Genomic DNA, 21,174 nt, shown 5'->3' on the forward strand with positions numbered 1-21,174 from the left:
CTAGCCTTGAGCGAAAAAGCTCAGGAGCAGCTCCCAGGCCCTGAGTTCAAGTCCCACAACCGACCACAAAGAAAAACAAAGAATACAATGAAGTAGCTGTGAGGACGAGCTCTTGGGTTAAAATACACATTGTCTCTTAAGATCTCTGTATCTGATTACACCCTGTTCCAACATTTCTTAACTCTGTTTCTGGCCTGCAGTACTTAGAACAAAAAACATCTGGAATATTACAATTGCTCAGTTTTTAAAAGTTAGTAGGTTGCTGGGTGTGGTTATGCACACATGTAGTTCCAGGACTCAGAAGATGGAGACCAGACAAGAGAGTTGCCAGATAACCTGGGCTTAGCTGTGCCTTAGAATAATCAAAGCAAAGGGATGCAACCTCGTAGCAAAGCACTTGTCTAGAACGTTAAAGATCCCACATTTGATCATCAGCACTATTTAAGAACAATTATTTGGTTAGATCCAAACATAATCTATTTTGTGACCTAGAGCATTACGCACCTGGCATTCTTAGTCAGATCTCAACTGAGTGTCTCTAATGGAGCTAGAACTTTCTCTATGAGGAACCGTGTTATGTTCAGTAAATACTGTTTAGCTGTTAAAGCTTCTAGAATTCCTCAGGATGTCTTTAAAAATGCTTTAGACTCAGGGCCAAGCATGGTGGATGGAGTCCACCTGTAATCCCTGCTATGCAGCAGGCATTAAAGCGGAAGGTTGGTCTTGAGCCAGCATGCAAACCCTGTTCGAAAAATAAGCCAAGCCCATAGGGCTAGTGAGCAGCAGGCCCTGAGTTATAAACCCAGGGGACCTCCCCCTAATAAAAGAAAAATATTTTAGATTTAACAAGGTATCTTTAAGGAAAAACTGCCCCCCATTTTTAGCAGTAATGGAGAATAACATATCAGGCTAGCTGAGTGCTCAGACAGAGCCACTCCCCTCTCTTTGTCTTAGTTTGTGTATTGGGTCTAACTTTTCCTGGCTGACCTCATACCACTAAGGAGCTGGAATTACAGGCATGCATCACCATGCCCATGTATTTTCTTTGCTTGTTTACTTTCAAAATTTTCTTCAGGCAGAAAACTTACCTTTGAGTAAAGACCATTGATACACTGTGTGTGTGTGTGTGTGTGTGTGTGTGTGTGTGTGTGTGTGTGTGTGTACACGCACGATGTGTGCGTTTTGAAGCAGATCCTGAAATCCAGCTGGCCTTGGACGCCCCATCTTGCTGTCTCTTCTGAGTGCTGGGATTACAGGTGCATGCTACCACACCTGAGTACTCTCAAATCCTGCTACTCAGTAAGTAAATTGGTCTTGACAAATGAGCAAAGTAGTAAGTGCAGGCAGAAGTTCAGGTTCACTGTAAGCATGGGTGCCCAGAGCCTGTGTGTGTCAGTGTGAATAAAGTCAAGGACATGTTCCTTGTACTTCCCACCCATAGGGACCTTTGGGGAGCATGAGAAGACATAATGACCTCATGACTTTCAGAGGAATGGTGAGTTAGACACTCTTCTTTGTTTCTAAGCGGTTTACCTACCATTTGATGAACAGGACGTCATGAGCACTTTGACTTTTGAGTCTTGTTTTGGAATGCATGATTTAAAAAATGCCAGCAGCTGACCTAAGTGATATCCCAGGAGTCTCCTGATATGCAAATGAGGAAGGCACCATCCTTGTGTGCCTCAACCCAGTAATATAAAGACTGAGAAAAGCAGCACAGAGTCCCTGTTGAGTGCCAGCTGAGCTCCTAATTCACTTGTTTTCTGACGGAGCTGAAGGGTTCCCCCCCCCCCCCCATAGTTATTTCTGTTGCTTTGAAACATGTAAATAAAGACTGCAAAGGAAATTTTAAAAATTCTTCCCAGGAAATGATGGAAATAAATACAAAGATAAAAATCTCCTAAAGCATGAAGATGAAAGGTTTCTGAGCCAGCCAGGACACTGTCTGACAGGTTTGGCTGTTCCTTTGTAGAAACTGATGACAGGCGTCGCTTCCTGTTGAACTCGTTTAGCTTCGTGGGTCCTCAAAGAGGACAGAGCACTTTACAACAGGACAGGGGAGCCAAGGCCCACAGGGAGCTAGTAAGCCTAATGAGTTGCTTTCTTAGATTTAGAAAACAGTGCAATAGATTCTGCATGCTCTCAGCTTATAATCCTGACTACTTAGGAGTTTAAAATCTGGAAGATTGGAGTCTGACGCCAGCCCAGGCAAGAAAGCATCTGGGAAACTCTATTTCTAATTAAGAAGCAAAAAAGTCATATGGGAGGCATGGCTCAAGTGGCAGAGAGCCAGCTGTGAGCAAGAAAACCAAGTGAGTGATAGACCTTGAGTTCAGCTGGGCCATAGAATTTCTTGTTGCCATTAGCAGGCTTCATTGTGTGACAGCTCCTATTTTCTTTACCACTTCAGAATTTACCAAAAGTGGAGCTATTTCCCATGTTAAGGTGTGTCTCTCATGCACACTTTCTTTGCTAACAGATTTGACATACTTCCTTAGATTATGAGATTGCCCCCATGTGGACTTTGGCAAAGCAGAGAGTAGATGTTGAGAACATTGGTCTCTTCTGGTTTAGGATTGGCTTTCCTGAAATTACCCTGTTCTATAGAACAGGGATTAGAGAGAGACTAGAATAATGGAATTCTACCTCCAGAAACATTAACTCAATATTGGATTGGGAAAGTTAGGGGGTCTTGGTAGTAACTAGGAAGTCTGGTTCTATTAAATTCAGGTTATCTTCTTTTTCGGGAGAGGGAGAGCTCAGGTCCTGGGTGCTTTCCATTAGCTGTTTTGCTCAAGGCTGGTGATCTGCCACTTAAGACAAACACACTTCTACTTCCAGCTTTTTGGTGGCCTATTAGAGATAAGAGTCTCACAAGTCTAGCACTGGTGGCTCATGCCTGTAATCCTAGCTACTCAGGAAGCTGAGATCCGAGGTTTGTGGTTCAAAGCCAACCTGGGCAGGAATGTTTCTTATAACCAGTTCACACCTAGAAAACCAGAAGTAGAACTTTGGCTCAAAGTGGTAGAGTGCTAGCTTTGAGCAAAAGAACTCATGGACAGACCCCCCAGGCCCCGAGTCCAAGCCCACAACTAACCAAAAAAATAAAAACAAAAAAAAGACAAGTCCCACAGACTTTGCCGCCAAGGCTGGCTTCAAATAGTAATCCTCAGCTCTCAGCCTCCTGAGTAGCTAGGATTACAGGAATGAGCCACTGCCCCCTGGCTGGCGATGCATTTTTAAGATGCAATTCTATATGACCTTTGTTGCCAGACCACATTGTAGCAGACCAACAGTTCTTAGGAATTGGATCTACCAGCCTTCACAGACGCATGGTCCATTGCAGTCAGAAGAGAAACAAATTCTAGATATTGAAGGGATTCATTGAGGCCCAAGTTGGTTGTTTGACCTTGTTTTTATTTTCCATTGAATACCGATTTAAAGAGGAACTCTTCCTCTACTACTCTGTGCTTGGAGCAGTTTGTCCTGACATTTTTAAGACCACCCCCCCCCCCCCCCCCCGAGTCCACTCTCCTAAGTCTGTATCACATTTCAGCAAACACGCTGTGCAGTTGCTCTCCAGATGTCTCTTTTCTTAATCTCTTTCTCAACTTTCCTCTTGGCACGAGTGGCATTTTGTAGTTGAAAGACAGGAGATGCAGCCTCTTCGGTCTCAGCACACTAGTACCACAAGTCAACTTTGTCACTGGGAAAACCAACACAAATTCCAAATCCAAGAGGCAAGATTGCCAGATCATTCTCGAAGTGAAAAACCAATGATTGATGTGACTGGAGAAGAGGTTATTGGCCAAACTTTGAGATTCCTCCAAAAGAATATGTTAAAAAAAAAAAAAAGCCAAGCACCGGTGGCTCACACCTGTAATCCTAGCTACTCAGGAGGCTGAGATCCTGAGGCTCATGATTCAAAGCCAGTCCAGGCAGGAAAGTCCATGAGACTCTTATCTCCAATAAACCACTAGAAAACCGGAAGTGGTGCTGTGGCTCAAGTGGTTGAACACTTGCCTTGAGCTGAAGTGCGCAGGGACAGCAGGCCCAGAGTTCAAGCCTGACGACTGACAAAAAAAAAAAGACATTGAGCCAGCTTCCAGTGACTCATGCCTGTAATCTCACCCCATCTGGAAGCTGAGATCTAAGGATCTGGGTTCAAAGCCAGCCCCCGGCGGACAAATCCAAGAGATTCTTGTTTCCAGTTAACTAACAAAAAGCCAGAAGCAGAGCTATGGCTCAAGTGGTAGACTGCCAACCTTGAGTGAACAAAAAAGCAGTGTCTAGTCCCTGAGTTCAAGCCCCAGTACTGGCACCAAAAACAAACAAACAAAAAAAACCCATAAACTCCAAATAGACAAACAACCCCCCCCCCCAAAAAAAGATTATAGACATTTGCATGCAAACTTAGTACCTAGTTCACAGTAAGTATGAAGTCAAGTTCAGGTATCACTGATTCTTTTTTCTTTTGGGTCCGGTCGTGGGTCCTGAACTCTGGGCCTGGGCGCTGTCCCTCAGCTCTTCAGCTCAAGGCTAGCGCTCTACCACTTGAGCCACAGCACCACTTCCGACTTTTTTCTTTTTGCTTATGTGGTGTTGAAGAACCGAACCCAGGGCCTCAGGCATGCAAGGCAAGCGCTCTACCACTGAGCCACCTTCCCAGCCCCATCAGTGATACTTTTAAAGTGTGACTTCACAAGTAGCTTTGAGGTAATTCTGTGACTGTGATGACTGTCCTCTGCATTCTCCACTGTTTATTGTTTTGGTTTTTATTTTTTATTTTTTTTTATTTTTGGTAGAAGGAGGCTGGCTTCAGGTCTCACAAGTGAGGAACAGACAGGAATGGCTAGTGTCTATATGGGGCATCTCTACACAATGCAGAAGACAATGCCATCCAACATGACTTAGGTTAGCCATGCAGTGGTAGTCCCCAAAGGTATTCCCATGGCATAATCCTTCCTAGCTGCTCACCTTACTTTGCACAGCAGAAAAAGGATGCAGATGTGGTATTAAGGGATTAGACATGGGGAGATCATTATTCTGGGTTTGGTGGATCCAGTGTACTCCCTGGTCTTTACAAATGGAGAAGGTTTCTAGGCAGTGTTTGTGGATTATCTGTGGGCCTTTACCTGGTTGGCAAGAGGCTCTGATTTAGAGAGGCAGCATGTCCACAAACCAGAGGTTAGAGCAGTGTGAAAATGGCCTTTAGTATTGGGAGAAAGAAGGAAATAGATTCTACCTCCAGCCTCGGGAAGGCATTCGGCCCTGGTGACACTTTCTAAGACTCATTTGCAGTCTTCAAGACCCCAAATTGTATAAAAGAAAGACATGCTATTATAAAACACTAATTCTTCCTGAGAGTTTGTACAACATGGCTTAGAAATTAATACAATCCAATTCATCCTGTGTGTGTGTGTGTGTGTGTGTGTGTGTGTGTGTGTGTGTGTGTGTGTGTGTGTGTGTGTGTGTGTGTGTGTGTGTGTGTGTGTGTGTGTGTGTGTGTTTTCTAGAACTCAGAGAGCCCGGGCATTGTTCCTTAGCATTTTCTGCTCCAGGCTAGTACTCTACCATTTGAGCCACATCTCCACTTCTGGCTTTTTTGTTGTTGTTGTTGTTAATTGGAGATAAGAGTTTCATGGACTTTATTTACTGCTGCCTGGGCTGGCTTTGAACCATGAACCTCAGATCTCAGCCTCCTGAGTAGCTAGGATTACAGGCATAAGTGACTGGAACCCCACTAATTTTAATATTTAACTTTTTCTTATAAGGGAAAATAACCTTTTGTGGGGCATTACTTGAGGGCTTTGCAGTTGCTAAGCAGGCATTCAACTGTTGAACCATACCTCCATTTTTTTTTGTACTGGTCATTTTGAGGTATAGTCTTACTTTTTGCCTTTGCCCATACTTAGATGGAAATCCAGCTGTTTTAGACTTCCGGTAGTAGCCCGGGTTGACAGCCATCCACACCCCAGCTTCTTCCTTTGAGATGGAGCCTTGGGAACTTTCTGGTTTGGATTGACTGGAGTGGTCTTCCCAATTGCAGTCTCACACTAAGCCAGGGTGACGGGTGAGCCTTCCATGCCCAACTTGAGGAAAAGCTTTTAATTAATACCTAAATCTGTTCCTGGCATTGAAAACACCCAGTTTTCTAATCACTTTTAAGTAGTGATTAGTAATTGTGCAGGATAAAAGCTGACATTGTGACATTCAGCATGCAAACTTTGAAAGACCAATATGGGTGATGACAATGTCTTGGGAGTAAATATTGTTGGCCTTTTAAAAACTTTTATTTATTTATTTATATTTATTTCTTTATTTTTTTGCCGGTGGTGGGGCCTGAACTCTGGGCCTGGGCACTGTCCCTCAACTCTTCAGCTCAAGGCTAGCACTCTACCACTTGAGCCACAGTGCCACTTCCGGCTTTTTCTATTTATGTGGTGCTGAGGAATCGAACCCAGGGCCTCATGCATGCAAGGCAAGCGCTCTACCACTGAGCCACCTTCCCAGCCCCTTTACTTTTATTTTAAGTAAGGTTTCTTCTTGTCATGTGCCAGTTTTTACTCCATGTTCAGGTCAAATGTAGATTTGATTTTATTGATTAAAAACCCACCTAGCTATATCAAGAGATAGTATCACTCCTAAGTGACTTTTCTTAATTCAAAAACCAATCCAGAAATAGCATCTGGGTATATTTCCTCTTGGCTTCCCCAGTTTTCATTGGAATGTTATATTCAAGGAAAACATTAATGTCAAGAGTATATTTCTTCATCCAAGAATGAACATGTAATCATGAGTTTTTTTTGTTTAATTTTATTTTCTAGTTTCTTTGTCTATGAGGCAGTATGCATAAGGTAAAAGCTTATATAAATGAAAGAATCAGAACTAGAATAGAAATGGGTCGTTGTACTGATGAACTCTTTGCATAGACAAGGGGTTATGTGTAGGCTGGTTATTTTGTGTGGCTGCTGTTTTTCTCAATTTTGATCTAAATCTAAGGGAACTGTCTGAATGGGACTTAATCTGATAAACCTGAAGTCCAGTTTCCATTCCATTGGGAATAATCATATCCTTTTAGTAGTCTTCAGTTCTGGTTTTAATCTCCAGCCCTTCAATCTGTCTGTAATCTGTGCATCTGTAAAACATGCAAGGTTTCGTGAGTTCTTGAGGACAAGCAAGAAACAGATTATTCTGGCTGACTCTGAAGTCTGTCTGCCTGTCTGTTAATTCAAATTCATCCTTCTCCTTTGTTAATTCGTGTGTTAATTCATAGGAGAAGGATGATTTGAGACCTGTCATCCTTCCTGACCATGAACTAACTAATGAATAACAGATTGATTGTTGAAGCTAATTTCTGCGTTCAACAGAAAATGAGTGACCCCCAGCTTGAAATCTTTTTTTAAATTGTTATTATTTTTATTTTATTTTGGTAGTACTCGGGATTGAACTCAGGGGCTTGTGCTTGCTAGGAAAGCCCTCTACCACTTGAGCCAGGCTCTTTTTTGCTTTTCAGTGACTTTTCAGATAGTTTCTCACAAGTTTTGCCCAAGTTTTGTTTTGATTGAATTCCTGCTTTTGCCTCCCACTAACTCAGATTACAAGCATGCCAGAAATCTTTTCAACAAGGAATTCTTAAATTGAGAAGTAGTTTAGAATAGGAAGTTTCCAGAGTCTTTTATATTTTCATGGTTAGCAGACTATTGGGGTGAATGAGAAGATAAAAAAATGTACAACATTGACTTAGATCCATAATTGTACTTTGTACAACTTCAGACCCGAGATAATTTCACATTCAGGAAAAAAGATCGCTAATGCCTTATTTCTATTAATGTAATAGATTTTAAGAGTATAAAAGATAAAAGTTCAGCATGGTGGCAGAAAGGTTACTCAGTGTTCTTACTTGAAAATCATTTCAGATTTATAATATGCTTTTCTGTGTTAACATCATAATTGCTACATTTTTACCAGTCTTTCCAATGAGCCTTTGGTAGGCAGATATTCTAATGGCAGCAATTCTCAAAGCAAAGCCATTTACTTCTCCCAATATTGTACAGAAACTTGTTCAAAGAAACAGAAAAGCCACATTTTTTTGTTCTTTTTTTTTTTTATTGTGAAAATACTGTACAGAGGGGGTTACAATTACATGGGCAAGGTAATGAGTACATTTCTTATCAAGCATTGTAGCCTCCTCCTTTGTTTCCCCTTCCCATGCCACATTTTGAGAGGTCAAATTGGAAGTCTTAATTTAAAGCCCGCTACTGCAAGTAGACTCCTGTCTCAAAGACCTGCAGCCCAGAATTGAGCTTGCAACAAGCTTTTAAAGACAAAAACCACGTGTTTGGAGACCCAAGCCCAATAAAAGCAGACCAGCTAGCAAAATACTCAAGGGCAAGCAAAACAAACCAAATAGAGCAATACTCAAGGGGAAGCATTCTCTGTAGCAAAGCTTTCCTGGGCTAATCAACCTGATGTCTGCAATTCCACCTGATGTTTGTAATTCAAACAAATGGCCTATGTCATTCACCTCTAAGCTTTTTGGAGCTGGGTGAAAAGCCCCCTCCACCCACAGCAAGGCATCATGATAGCTGAGAGAGCAAGGCAATGTTCCTTAGACCCAGTATCTTATTTCACCAGACAGTAAGTGCAGTGAATTGTGTTATTGATGGAACTACTTCCTGGGTTCTATTTCTTATGAGCTGTTGCAGTCTGCCACGTGCTGGTTAACCTGGCACTACCAGGAACAAGGCAGTGTGGTTTGGGGGCACCGGAGGGGGGGCTGTGCAACACAGATTACCCCAAGACTTCCCAAGATCCCATTAACAGGGTCTTTATTGATTTTTGGAGAGTCAAAAATTAAGGTAGCAATACAAGTGAAACAATCCTAGGGTGAATGATTTCCTTATCATAGGAAGAGGAGGCAAGCAACAAATAATTAAAATGTGCATAGGCCTTTATCTACCTTCCAAGGTATAAGAAAATTTGGGTTCTGATTGACTAACATTTAGAGTAGAATCTTGGGTCTTTGTAATGCTACAGGCATTACAGATGGGGCTTTCCATGGATGGATGGATCTTTCTTGAGCCACTCCCAGCTTTCTGAGAGTCAGAAAATGGCATTCCAATCCTCTTGATTAGACTTCATGACTGGTTATTCACAGATTTCCCACGGCCCTCTTTCTCAGAACTTCAGGTGTCACATGATCACCAGAGTTTAATGTTTACTACAGTGAGTACTCACTGGTGTTACTATGATTAGTATCCACGATGACCAGGAAAGTCTTAATTTGAAGTGCAACATCAGCACCTAAGAAGCCAGATGAGAGTATTGAGAGTAATGTTTAAATAAAAGAGAAATCATAAATTGTTTTTCTCAATGCATTATTATTTTGATTCCACATAGGAAATCAGCCTAATGAAGACCCCCCCACACACAAATTTTTTATTCCAGAGTTTTGGGGAAACTTTATTACTAATATATTTATGTTTATTTTTAGGAGGTTGTGGGGCTTGAACTCAGGGCCTAGGTACCTCTGAGCCTTTTTTTTTTTCCCCCATGACTAACTGGAGATGAGAGTCTCAGACTTTCCTGCCCAGGGACTGGCTTTGAAAGGAACCGTGATTCTCAGGTTTCAGCCTCCAGAGTAGCTCGGGTTACAGTAGTGACTCCCCACCCCCAGCACCCAGCTGGCTCTATTCTTCTTAAGGAAATTAAAAAGAAAAAAAAAAGCTTTGCAAAAGGAAGAATGGGCTTTGGTTCTTTCTTTGGTTTAGTAGTCTCTTAATATCATTGGCTTTAACTTTGAAAGTGATTGATCATCTCTCTCTCTCTTTCTCTCTGTCTCTCAGAGATACTGAGGATAGAACTTGGTGCTTCACACTTGCAAAACACACACTTTACCACCTGAGTCAGATCTACAGCTCTGATCATATTTGACATACAATCTTACTTTTTACCAGGGCCAGACTGGACTGTGATCCTCCTGTTTTTTCTTCCCACCACTGATGTGATGACAGGTGCACACCACCATGTCCAGACTTTCCTGTTGTCCTGGGGGCCTCTCAAACATTTTTTCTGTTTTGGAACCACAGCTCTTGCAATATCCGCCTCCTGTGTGGCTAGGAAAACAGGCATGAGCCACCAGCATCCAGCCTCCTGTTCTAGTTTTTGCCATTTCGCTTTTGTTTTTGTTTGTGGGAGTTTTTCCCCTTCTCTGAGATTTCTGTACCTTTTGTCTTGTAAGTTTATCCGTTTGGGGAAGGGTAAGGGCAAACATAGAAATGGTGGGACCACTGGGCGCTGGTGGCTCACGCTTGTAATCCTAGCTACTCAGGAGGCTGAGCTCTGAGGATCATGGTTTGAAGCCAGCCCAAGCAGGAGAGTCCCCATGAGACTCTTATCTCCAATTAACCACCAGAACACCAAAAGTGGTGCAGTAGCTCAAAGTGGTAGAGCATTGAAAAAGGTGGGACCAAGGGTGAACACAGGCAACAGTGAAACTAGACACTATGCTGAAAATGAACTCTACAACTGGTGGGGGAGGGGGTCAGGAGGGAAAAACTGGGAGAAAACAAGGGAAGGGGTGATACTGTTCAAAAAGAAATGTACTCGCTGCTGACTTATATAATTGCAATCCCTCTGTACATCACCTTTACAATAAAAATAAATTTAAAAACAACAAAAAACCTTTGTTTCTGGCAAAGATGAAATATACTTGGCTTCTCAAATATGCAGCCCTTTAAGATTGAAGCGGACATTTCACTATGTAAGAAAGAAACCCAGATCACTTGTAACCATCCAGTAACCATCAAAATTCTGGAAGTAGCTGTGGCTCAAATAGTAGAGCACCAGCCTTAAGCAAAAAAAAAAAAAAAAAGTTAAAGGAGAATGCCCAGGCCCCTGAACTCATGTGCCAATTACTAGCACGAAGGAAGGGAAAATAACAAAACAAAACATGGTATGTGTTAAATATAAGCTTTTGTTTTGCTACATTTTGAGAGCCTTTTCTTGCCAGAGACATTATTTTAGCATGTAACAAGGAAACAACATTCTGTAAGATGTTTTCAAAGGTGGTGTTTTACATTCACACATGTAGACAAGCTGTGGTCTCTACCATGCCTGTTTTCTTTAAAGAGGGAAAGATTTTAATGCAAGGGGTAAAGTGGTTAGACTTGGAATCAGTCTTACTGTCACTTTACTTTCATCCTGGCCTACTTCAAGAATAAAATAACTCAAGTATAAAAGAGTGTTTCTCTCACCTTTCATGAAAAAGGAAAAGAAAAGAAGACCTGTGATCTCTAAATTAGCATCTAAGGAGGAAGTAAAATGAGAAAGAAGTATTTGCCACCCAACTGTGGCTGAGAAATCACACCTAACTTAGGTTCCTGGGTCAAACATACCGGGCTAGAAAATATCCTTTTCTTTAGATATGGCTTTGTCTCACAATTTCAAAGGCAACTAGTACCTATAGGCATATTTCCATTATTTATAACGAAAATATCATTTTTGTGTGTGCCAGTACCAGGGCTTGAACTCAGGACCTCTTACTCTTACCCTGCCTCTTTGCTAGAGATTTACCACCGAAGCCACCCTTCTACTTTTAGCTTTGTGCTGATTAGTCTGGGATTTGTCCTCCTAGTCTGACTTCAAACTGGGATCCTCAGATCTCAGCCTCCTGAGTAACTAGGATTTTAGGTGTGAGCCACCTGCACCTGGCACCGAAGAAATTGAATGGCAAATGAACTGGAGGAGAAATATTGCATTAAAACTTTCCATGCACTAGGTAGATAGTAACCAAACCTTTTCTTTTTTCCTTGGTAACTAAATAATTCTACAGTTGGTTGTTTATGAATGGTTCCTGTAAATTACGCAATTTAGACACACCATGAGATTGGAAGATGCTCAAGCCACCCTCCTAAGAAGTTCCTTAGTAATTAGCCTCTGTTGAAATAATTACCCACCTGTAAGCATCTTTAGTGTGGCTCTTGGAGCAGTCCAAGATGGCTGTCAGAGATCTTGAGGCAAGTGTTAGAGAGGCTCAGACTAAGTACTTGCTTTAGCAAAAGCCCACAAATGGAAAACAAAGTGCATTTTATTAAACACATCCTTAAAAATGCTCCTGGTAGAGAAATAAACCCAAACCTGAGCCAGACTTGCTCAATTTCTCTAAGAAAAATCATCTTCCACAAAGGTTGGAATAAGATCAGATTAGAGATAAATCCAAATTTCTAAGAAGAAAGTCACTATGGGTTTTTTTTTTTTTTGATGAATTATAAACTAATTTCTATATTTTGATTTTTTTTTTTACATTGTTGGTCACAGAAATGTAAATGGTGAGAAAGTTAAGTACAGAGACAACAACCAAAACCACCAGTATTTTGTTTATCTTTATTGAGTTGATTACTAACCAGCTCCAAAATCACCATCCTGAGAAATACTTATTAAGTACCGAGGGTTAAAGGCTGAGCTATAATGATGTATATTTAAGACTTACTAAGCAAGATAAGTTCCTACCATCTAGAATTTTTTAATTATTTGGTTTTTAATTATAAAAATAAATAATTATCTGGTGATCAAGTATTCCGAGCTCTGAATGCCTGCCAGCATATGAAGAATTACTAGGTTACCACTGAAACATGGGGGAAGTAATCCATCCCATTAAATACTAAATAGGCTAGCAGAGTGTCATTAGTCATCTTGACTATCATTGGACCTTTAACCAGAGAGATACCGAAAAGGAAATGCAATTTTAATCCACTTAAATTGCCTAGTTTGCCAAGGAAAATCTTATCTTCCAAGCAAAATGGAAAAGCCATCATATATTCCATCATAAATGATACCTTTTGAAATACTCAGGTGAAGCAAGAGTTGTTGCTTCTTATCAGCATTCTTGATCACTGCCAGAGCAATTGTGGGTGGTCTCGACCAAGATACACCATGCTGCTAGTATACACCCTAAGTGACTAATGTCATTAGGCTCCTATTCCCTCTTCTGTCCAAGAGGGCAATTGGAGTTTGTCTCTGAGGATTCTTGGAATTCTCAAATTCTCTGCCACTATTTGTTGTGGTTGCTTAGCTCCTGAATAGATGATGATCATGGTGGTGATGGTGGTGGTGGTGATGATGGTGGTGATGGTGTGTGCGTGTGCATGCACATGTGTGACAGCCAATACTGGAGTTTGAACCACACCTCCACTTCTAGCTTTTTGCTGATTAATTGGAGATAAGAGTCTTTTGTGTCTGGGCTGGCTTCAGACTATGCTCGCAGCTACCTGAGTAGCTGGGATTATAGACATGAGCTACCAGTTCCTAGCTCATGAATAGCAGATGTTTAAAGAAAAACTTTTGGGGTGCTGGGGAGTTTTGTTTTTTTTTCCTTTTTTCTTGTTGGCCATGGGACTTGAACTCTGGGCCCAGGAGCTATCCCTCAGCTCTTCAGCGCAAGGCGAGCACTCTGCCACTTGAGCCACAGCACCACTTGCAGTTTTTGAGTGGTTAACTGGAGATAAGAATCTCACAAACGTTCCTGCCCAGACTGGCTTCGAACTGTGATCCTCAGATCTCAGCCTCCTGAGTAGCTAGGCGTACAGGCAGGAGCCACCTGAGCCCAGCAAACCTATGGTTTGTGTATGCTAGGCAAGCCCTCCACCACTGAGCTACGTTCCCATTCCCTATTACTAAAGAAAGTCTTTAAGAACATGGAAAGCTTTTTTCACTGTATTTGATTCCGGTGTCTTGCATCTCGTATATACACTTCTCTAATTCGGGGAGGGGAAGGGAAAAAACAAAATGCTTAAATAAGGATACAGGTTGACCCATTGTAACAATGAGATGTACAAGACACCATGTTGAAAACGAACTTTACTACTTCTGTGTGAGGGGTGGTGGTAGTTGTGGAAGTGGGAAGGGGAAAACAAAGGAGGAGGCAACAATACTCAATAGGAAATGTACTCATTACCTTGCTCATGTAACTGTAACCCCTCTGTACAGCATTTTTACAATAGAAAAAGTAAAAAAAATGGAAAGATGAAGAGGCTTTGCTGGGAAGTTTCTTAAGAAAAGTACAGGGGGAAAAAATCACAGGGAAGATTTTTATTCCTCACTTGATTCTTGGGGTCCATTCCTCCTTGGTGGCTAGAATGTGAGGAATGTCTACTGTTTCATTTAGTTGGCCCATAATTTTGCAAGTATTATAATGACTATAGCCATAACCCAGATCTGAATTACATTGAATAAGAGAAGCTATGATAAGTAATGATAAGAACTGTTCACAGTGAAGAGGATTTGACTGCTGTGACAGCTGAAGGGTGAAGGGGGCGGGAGAGTCTTGTTCTCTTCACAATTGAAGGAGGCCCTGTTCAGTTATGCAGACATGGAATTCAGTAGAAGGCATGAAGGAATCCTGAGCAGACAACAAGCCGGGCTACCTCCCTTCCCCCACATTTCTCCTGAAAGTTCTCCACAGGCATGTCTAGGGCTCCTTAACCTCTAAGCCGGTTTCTTCATAAAATCAACATAACCTTTCCTTTACAAGGTGAGGTGACTGGGAGAATTAAGATCAAAAATTTCAGTCAAATTTCTACCCAGGAAATGCTCAGTGAGTCAGAACTCTGGGATTGGAGCCACTCAACACCTTTATGAGTTAGTAAAAGGCAGTTCTATATGATTTCATGTACTATTGTTGACATTAACTTCATCGTCTTGTTTTCTAGTGAGTCTTCGCTTATGCATGAGTTTTATATGTATGCATATGTTAATATAGAATATATATTTATACTTAAGTTTACTTAATTTACTTAATTTTCTGAGCACCTACTGTCACAGAATTGCCACCATTTTCTCCTGCAGAAACTTTAACAGTACAAGACCCTGTTTGTTTGACAGACACACACTAAGGACCAACTTGTGCTAGGCCTTGGGCCTTGTGTGCTCAGAGAGGAGTTTGCTATAAATTTGCATAGTTATATTGCAAGTAATTATTCAGCATTTGTGCATTGTCCTGCAAAACAGTGTTGGTCAAGTTGGTCACATGCACTTGTTTAAGTAAGAAATTTGCAGCCAGATGCCAGTGGCCCATGCCTGTAATCCTACTCAGGAAGCTAAGATCTGAGGATCATGGTTTAAGCCAGCCTGGGCAGGAAAGTCTATGTCATAATCTGCCGTTAACTACCAGAAACCCAAAAATGGTGCTATGGCTCAAAGTGGTAAGAGTACTAGCCTTCCAGACACTGAGTGCAAGCCCCATGACCTACTTAAAAAAAAAAAATGTTCCTGGAAATAAAAAGACTGCTGTGAGTCAGCAATACTTATCTAGCACCTAGTGAAATAAGCATCTTATCAATAACACCTTTTAAATTATCTTGTTTTGCTTTTGAGTCAGGTACCAGAGGCTCTCCTTATAATCCTAGCTACCCAGGAGGCTGAGACCTGCAAGATCAAAGTTCAAAGCCCATTCAGGCACAGAAGCCCTTGAGACTCTTAGCTCCAATTAACCAACAAAAGGCTGGACTGGAGATGTGGCTCAGGTGGTAGAGCCACAAGTAAATAGGCCAAGTTCAAGGGTACCAGCACATACACATTTTTTTTCTTTTGATGTTATGATTTGTGACTTATTGTTCAATCCTTTTTCCGTTGGCCTAATTCAGTAGGAAAAATGTCTGTCTTGGAATGTGTGTTCACATATTTATTATCAGACTTCTATTGTACTTTATCAAATACTAGTTCTACAGAAGCCCGTTGGTATGTAGGTCTGGCACTGCAAATACTACTATTCTCTTTACTTGGCATAGTAACAAATTAACATGTCCTTAGGGACCTGGGCATTTCTGTTTTATTTTGCTTTTGGTGGCATCCTCTACCCTATGAGCTACTTACCCCTCTAAGTCCTTTTGGCTTTAGTTATTTTTCAGATAGGGCCTCAGACAATCCCGATCCTCCTAGCTACAGCTTCCTGTGTAGCTGGAATTTCAGATGTGATCCATTGTGCCCTACTTGTTGGTTGAGATGGGGGGGGGTCTCCTAGCTTAACCTTCAACCATTATCTTCCTCACCTCTGCCTACAAGTATCCTAAGTCTCCATGATGTAGGTCCACATCCAGTGCTGGCAAAGAGGGAGACTTATGTGAATGTCGATGTTTCCTGATGAATAAAAGTGAATAAAGCAGATTGCTTTTTTTTTTGTTTTGTTTTTTGTTACTAGGAAGAAATCATTCCTGTTTTCTGCACTGTATGCTGCCTTTATATTTGGTGGTCGGCACCTAATGAACAAACGGGCAAAGTTTGAACTGAGAAAGCCATTAGTGCTCTGGTCTCTGACCCTCGCTGTCTTCAGGTAAGTTTTTCCTCACTAAATTAAAAAAGAAAAAAAAACCATCCATTTCCTCTCATTTGCTGAAAGGAGTCAATACCTGAGCATCTCATTTTTGCCTCTGCATTTTGACGGAAATAAATCCACATCCAAACAGGAAGCCTTCATACGGCCACGTTTTCATGACACCCTTACTGTGCTCTGAGAATCCTCAGGTCTTGTCTCATCCCGTCCAGATTAAACCCGCAGTAATCCCACACACCTGATAGGATGAGACGCATGCATGATTTCTATTATTTTTGTTGTATGAATATAAAGGGGAGAGCTCAGTGGAGAGACACAGGAGGAAATGGCTAAAATCCATTGGAGAGCAACGTTCAATGCCATGGCTAGTCCTTTAATCCAAAGGTGGCAGTAAGACAGTTGTCCAGACACCTGGAAGGGTCAAGAATTGACCCTGCCAATGCTTTGGCTTTGCATCCCATCAAACACTCTCCATCCCGATTTCCTCAGCAGACCCCCAGGTGGGCGTATGTACCCGCAGCTAGTTCTTTGCTCCTGGCAGAACTCAGTTTGAAAGCCATTAGGATGGGGTCTGGTTCGTCCAGGGTTATCTCATCAGGCGGCATGCAGGTACTTCAAGAAGTTCCAAGGAGTCTTCCCAGCCCTGTAAATATTTGGTGATGTAGCCATCACAAGACAACCAGTGTCTAGGCAGGTGCCAGAATTTACCTACAGATCTAATAAAGGCCCCTGCTCTATTTGTGATTTGTTTGTCAAAACTAGCAAGTTTATGACCAGGGTTGGGAGGGCATAAGTAGGGGGAGGGCATAAGTAGGGGTGGACAGAGCAAATATATAGATGCACTAGAAAACACTAAAAGATTCATAGTAGTGTTTTCGGTTATCCATTGATATTTCTTGTATTTGAAGAGTACAGAACTGCTCTGCTGTTCCTGGTATCATTAAAAGCCTTGTTAACTACTTAATTTTTACTAAGAGGATGACGCAATTTTTCTTTCCTAGGATTTTCACAGCTGTGTTGTGGTTGAATCCCTCTATCTGATGGCTTCTTTTACTTGCCACTTTTTTTTGTTTTAATGTATCAGCACTGGGGCTTGAACTCAGGGTCCTGTGCCCTCATTCAGCTTATTCACTTAAGGCTGGTACTCTACCGCTTTAGCCACATCCCCATTTCTGACTTTTTTGCAGCTGAATTGAAGATAAGAGTCTCATAGATTTTCTTCTCTGTCTGTCTGGCTTCAGACTGAGATTCTCAGATTTCAGCCCCGTAAGTAGCTAGCATCCAGCCTGAATGGACTGTCTAGGTCAGTGCATTTTGTCATACACAAGGTCAGAGGCCCTTGTGACTTAACTCTGTCACTAGACCTGTCAGTGTGTGTCAGGCTAGGATTCTCTGTTATATAAAGATTCATTTCTGTTTCTTTACACTTAAAGTTAACAAGTATACTCCATATAATGTGTTCTGCTACTTGACTGGACAATGATCCATTCTAATGAGACCTTTTAGTATCTTACCACCTTTCCCATAACCCCTGAGTCTTTATCATTCTGTAAACTTGAACATCGAAGCAAGAAGTTGACTCCCACATGGATGATCCTGCTTCAGGATTATCAGCAATCTACTCACCAAACTTTCCCCTTTCTCTTCAACTGATCTGGAAATAATTGGGACTGAAGTAATTCCCACTGAAATGACACAGAAAGTGAAAGATAAGACGCTCTTTTAAAAGAGAGGAACACAGGGTCATGATCTCACCTAAGTTACTCTTGCTTGTGAAGTTTTCAGATTTTCCTAATTGGCTCATAATGGTGGGTTTGTTTTTTTTTTACAGTTTATTTTAAAAATCCTGGATTGAAATAAGAACTGCGTATATTACATTGATAGATTTATTTTAACCAATTAAAGAAAGAAGGGTCTCTCTGTTTCTCTGCCTTCCCCTTATCTTCTTTTTTATAATCCAGCCTTATTTGAAACCAGGTCATGTTCACCAATAGTTTCCCCTCCTGGATTTTTGTTCATTGTGTTCTTCTGTACCTTGTACTTCTGTTTGGTTAGATCTAGAAGGCTGATTACATTGAAGGTTAATACTTGCTGAGATTTCCTGTAAGAAGAAAACTTGCCTCCATCAGCCATGAAGTATATGTGGTTATTGTTACAGCTAAGTCAACCTTATTTACCAGCTTCTTGTATTTTAACTGATTCCCTACCTGTGACCCACAAGGTTTTTGCTTAAACATTAAGAACTTAACAGATTTGTATTTTTATGTGTCAGTGGTTTTGAGATACATGGAATTTTGGTGCGTTCATTCATTGTTTTTCGTTTTGGTGCCGACAGCTAATCTGGCATGTTAAATCGCCCCTGTCCAGATTAGATGAGTCATTTCTCCAAATGGAGAAGGGAGGATAATAATAACGTAGAAACCAGCTTTAGAAGTAGTAGTAGTAGTAATAATAATAATAGTAATCATAATAATAGTAATAATAATAATAATAAATTGTCAGGTACCTGTGGCTCACACCTATAATGCTAGCTCCTCAGAAGGCAGAGATCTGGTTCAAACCCTGCCGAGACGGGAAAGTCAGTGAGACTTTTTATCTCCATTAGCTAGGCGTAGAGCTGTAGTTCAAGTGGTAAAGTGGCAGCCTTGAGCATAAAAAGCTCAGGGACAGTGAGCATAAAAAGCTCAGGGACAGTGCCCAGACTCTGAATTCAAGCCTTAGTACGTACGTACGTACGTACACACACACACACACACACACACACACACACACCTATGAACCTATGAGATGTTACCTTATTCAAAACATAGGAAGTAATTCCATCTTTTTTCAAGATTGACAGTTTTCTTTGCAGAATCAGATTTTTTTCAGTCTTAAGACTAAATTACTGAAACATGTATTTGTTAAGGCATAAAATAGTAGAGATTGAGAACAACATAACCAGGAAGTGATGTGAAACACTGGTTGTTCAGATCAGGTCATGACACCAAAGCACATTTTCTTTTTCTCTTTTCTTTCTTTTTTCTTTCATTCTTTCTTAGTTTTTGTTTTTTTAGTTGGTCATGGGGCCAGGACTTGGTGCCTGGTTATTGTCCTTAACTCTTGCTCAAGGCTAGCACTGCTACCCCAGTTTTCTGGTGGTTAACTGGAGGTAAATTTCACTGAATTTGCCTTCCCCAGGTTGGCTTTGAATCTTAAAACTCAGATCTCAGCATCCTGAGTAGCTAGGATGACAGGTGTGGGCTACTGGTGCCTGGCTGGTTCTTACTTTTTGTTCATGTATGTATGTATGTATGTGTATGTATGTATGTATGTATTCTTCCTTTTTGCCCCAGGACAGCCTGTACAGCATGCTTTTTATTTATGCTTCCTGTGTGCTGAGATGATAGCAATGAAATTGCACCCAGGTTTTTTTTTTTTTTTTAATGAATTGAGATGGAGTATCAAGAACTTCTTGCCCAAACTGTCCTCAAACCTCAATCCTCCTGATCACAGACTGGTAGGAGGGGAGTAGCTGAGATTACAGCTCGCTTCTTCTTTACTCTTCTCCCTAGCACTTAGTATCTAGTCCCTTATGCATTTAGTTGGCTTCCTACCTTATATTTACAAATGAACTCTAAGCTCCAGCAACGCTAAGACTTTTGTGTGTGGTTTCTGTGTTTTTCTCTAGCCCAAGTAGGTGTTAATAAGTATTGCTCTTCTAAAAATTAATGAGGGAAAATGAAGGAAACTAAAAATTATTTTATATCCTTTTTTTGTGTTTTCTTCTTGTTTGTTTGTTTGTTTGTTTGGTGCTGGTCCTGGGGCTTGAACTCAGGATCTGGGCAGTCTTTTAACTTTATTTGCTTAAGGCCAATGCTCTACCACTTGAGTCACAGCTCTACTTCCAGCGTTTTGGTGGTTAACTGGAGATGAGTTCTCAGATTTGTCTGCCTAGACTATCTTCTAGCGGGAATCCTCAAATCTCAGTCTCCTGAGTAGCTAGGATTACAGATGGGAGTCACCAACTAACTCCTTGCTGGAAACAAAAAGCAGTCTTGAAATTCATAATGAGGGATATTTACTGTTAACATTTTGGTGCACATCCTTCTAACAATTTAATGTTAATCATGAGATCCTTTAACCATAATTTACCTTTTCTGTAATGCAGTTAATACCTTTGTGTTATAATGATTAAAACAAGTTGGTGACAGATAAGATGCTTTAACTTCTCTGGCCAAAATGAATTAGCATTTAAGTAACTGGCTATACTACAGCCTCCTCTGAAAGCTGATTTGGAAAATGGCATGGATATTTTAGCAGAGATTGTGTGGTAAACGTAGTGTTTACTTAGAATAACACCTGCAGTATTTTCTTTTTAAAGGATTGTTTTGAATTAAGATTGAGTTAGGGATTACAGTGCTCCGAAACTTCATGGGTAACCTCCTAAGTCCTTAAAAGAATCTTTTCTTGTTTGGCAGGTGTGTGTGTGTGTGAGAGAGAGAGAGAGAGAGAGAGAGAGAGCGCGCAAGGGTGCAAGGTTTTAAATTCTTAAAGAATCCATGAGACCTAAAGACTATAAATTCTGGGAAATGGCTAATTGCATAATCTGTAGTCAGGTAAGGCTCTCAGCCATGACTAACCAGAAGGATCCACAGTTGCAGACTGCCAGAAGAAAATACTAAAATGAAGAGCATAAACAACTGTGAGATGTTTCCAGTTCGGAGATTCCTGTTATGAAACAGAGAATGAACAGAAACACTGAGAGCAGCCTTCCTTCTCCAAATAGTCCAGGTGTCCTCAAGGTCTGGCTGCAAAGGACAGACTGTAGAAAGAACTAGAATCCAGATCTGAAACGGAAACAT

The 21,174-nt window shown here is 41.1% G+C and overlaps 1 protein-coding gene across 3 annotated transcripts in view; it reads left to right on the top strand.

Annotated features, from left to right (window-relative positions):
* Elovl6 (ELOVL fatty acid elongase 6) overlaps nucleotides 1-21,174 on the top strand; it is a 92,352-nt gene that overhangs the window by 47,618 nt on the left and 23,560 nt on the right. For all 3 annotated transcript variants that reach the window (XM_042701846.1, XM_042701844.1, XM_042701843.1), the window contains exon 3: nucleotides 16,199-16,330. In XM_042701846.1, coding sequence (XP_042557780.1) covers nucleotides 16,199-16,330 — 132 coding nt within the window. The remainder of the gene's footprint in view (nucleotides 1-16,198; nucleotides 16,331-21,174) is intronic.

The sequence above is a fragment of the Dipodomys spectabilis genome, unplaced genomic scaffold (assembly GCF_019054845.1).
Source record: "Dipodomys spectabilis isolate Male_0828 unplaced genomic scaffold, ASM1905484v1 ptg000297l, whole genome shotgun sequence".
NCBI lineage: Eukaryota > Metazoa > Chordata > Mammalia > Rodentia > Heteromyidae > Dipodomys > Dipodomys spectabilis.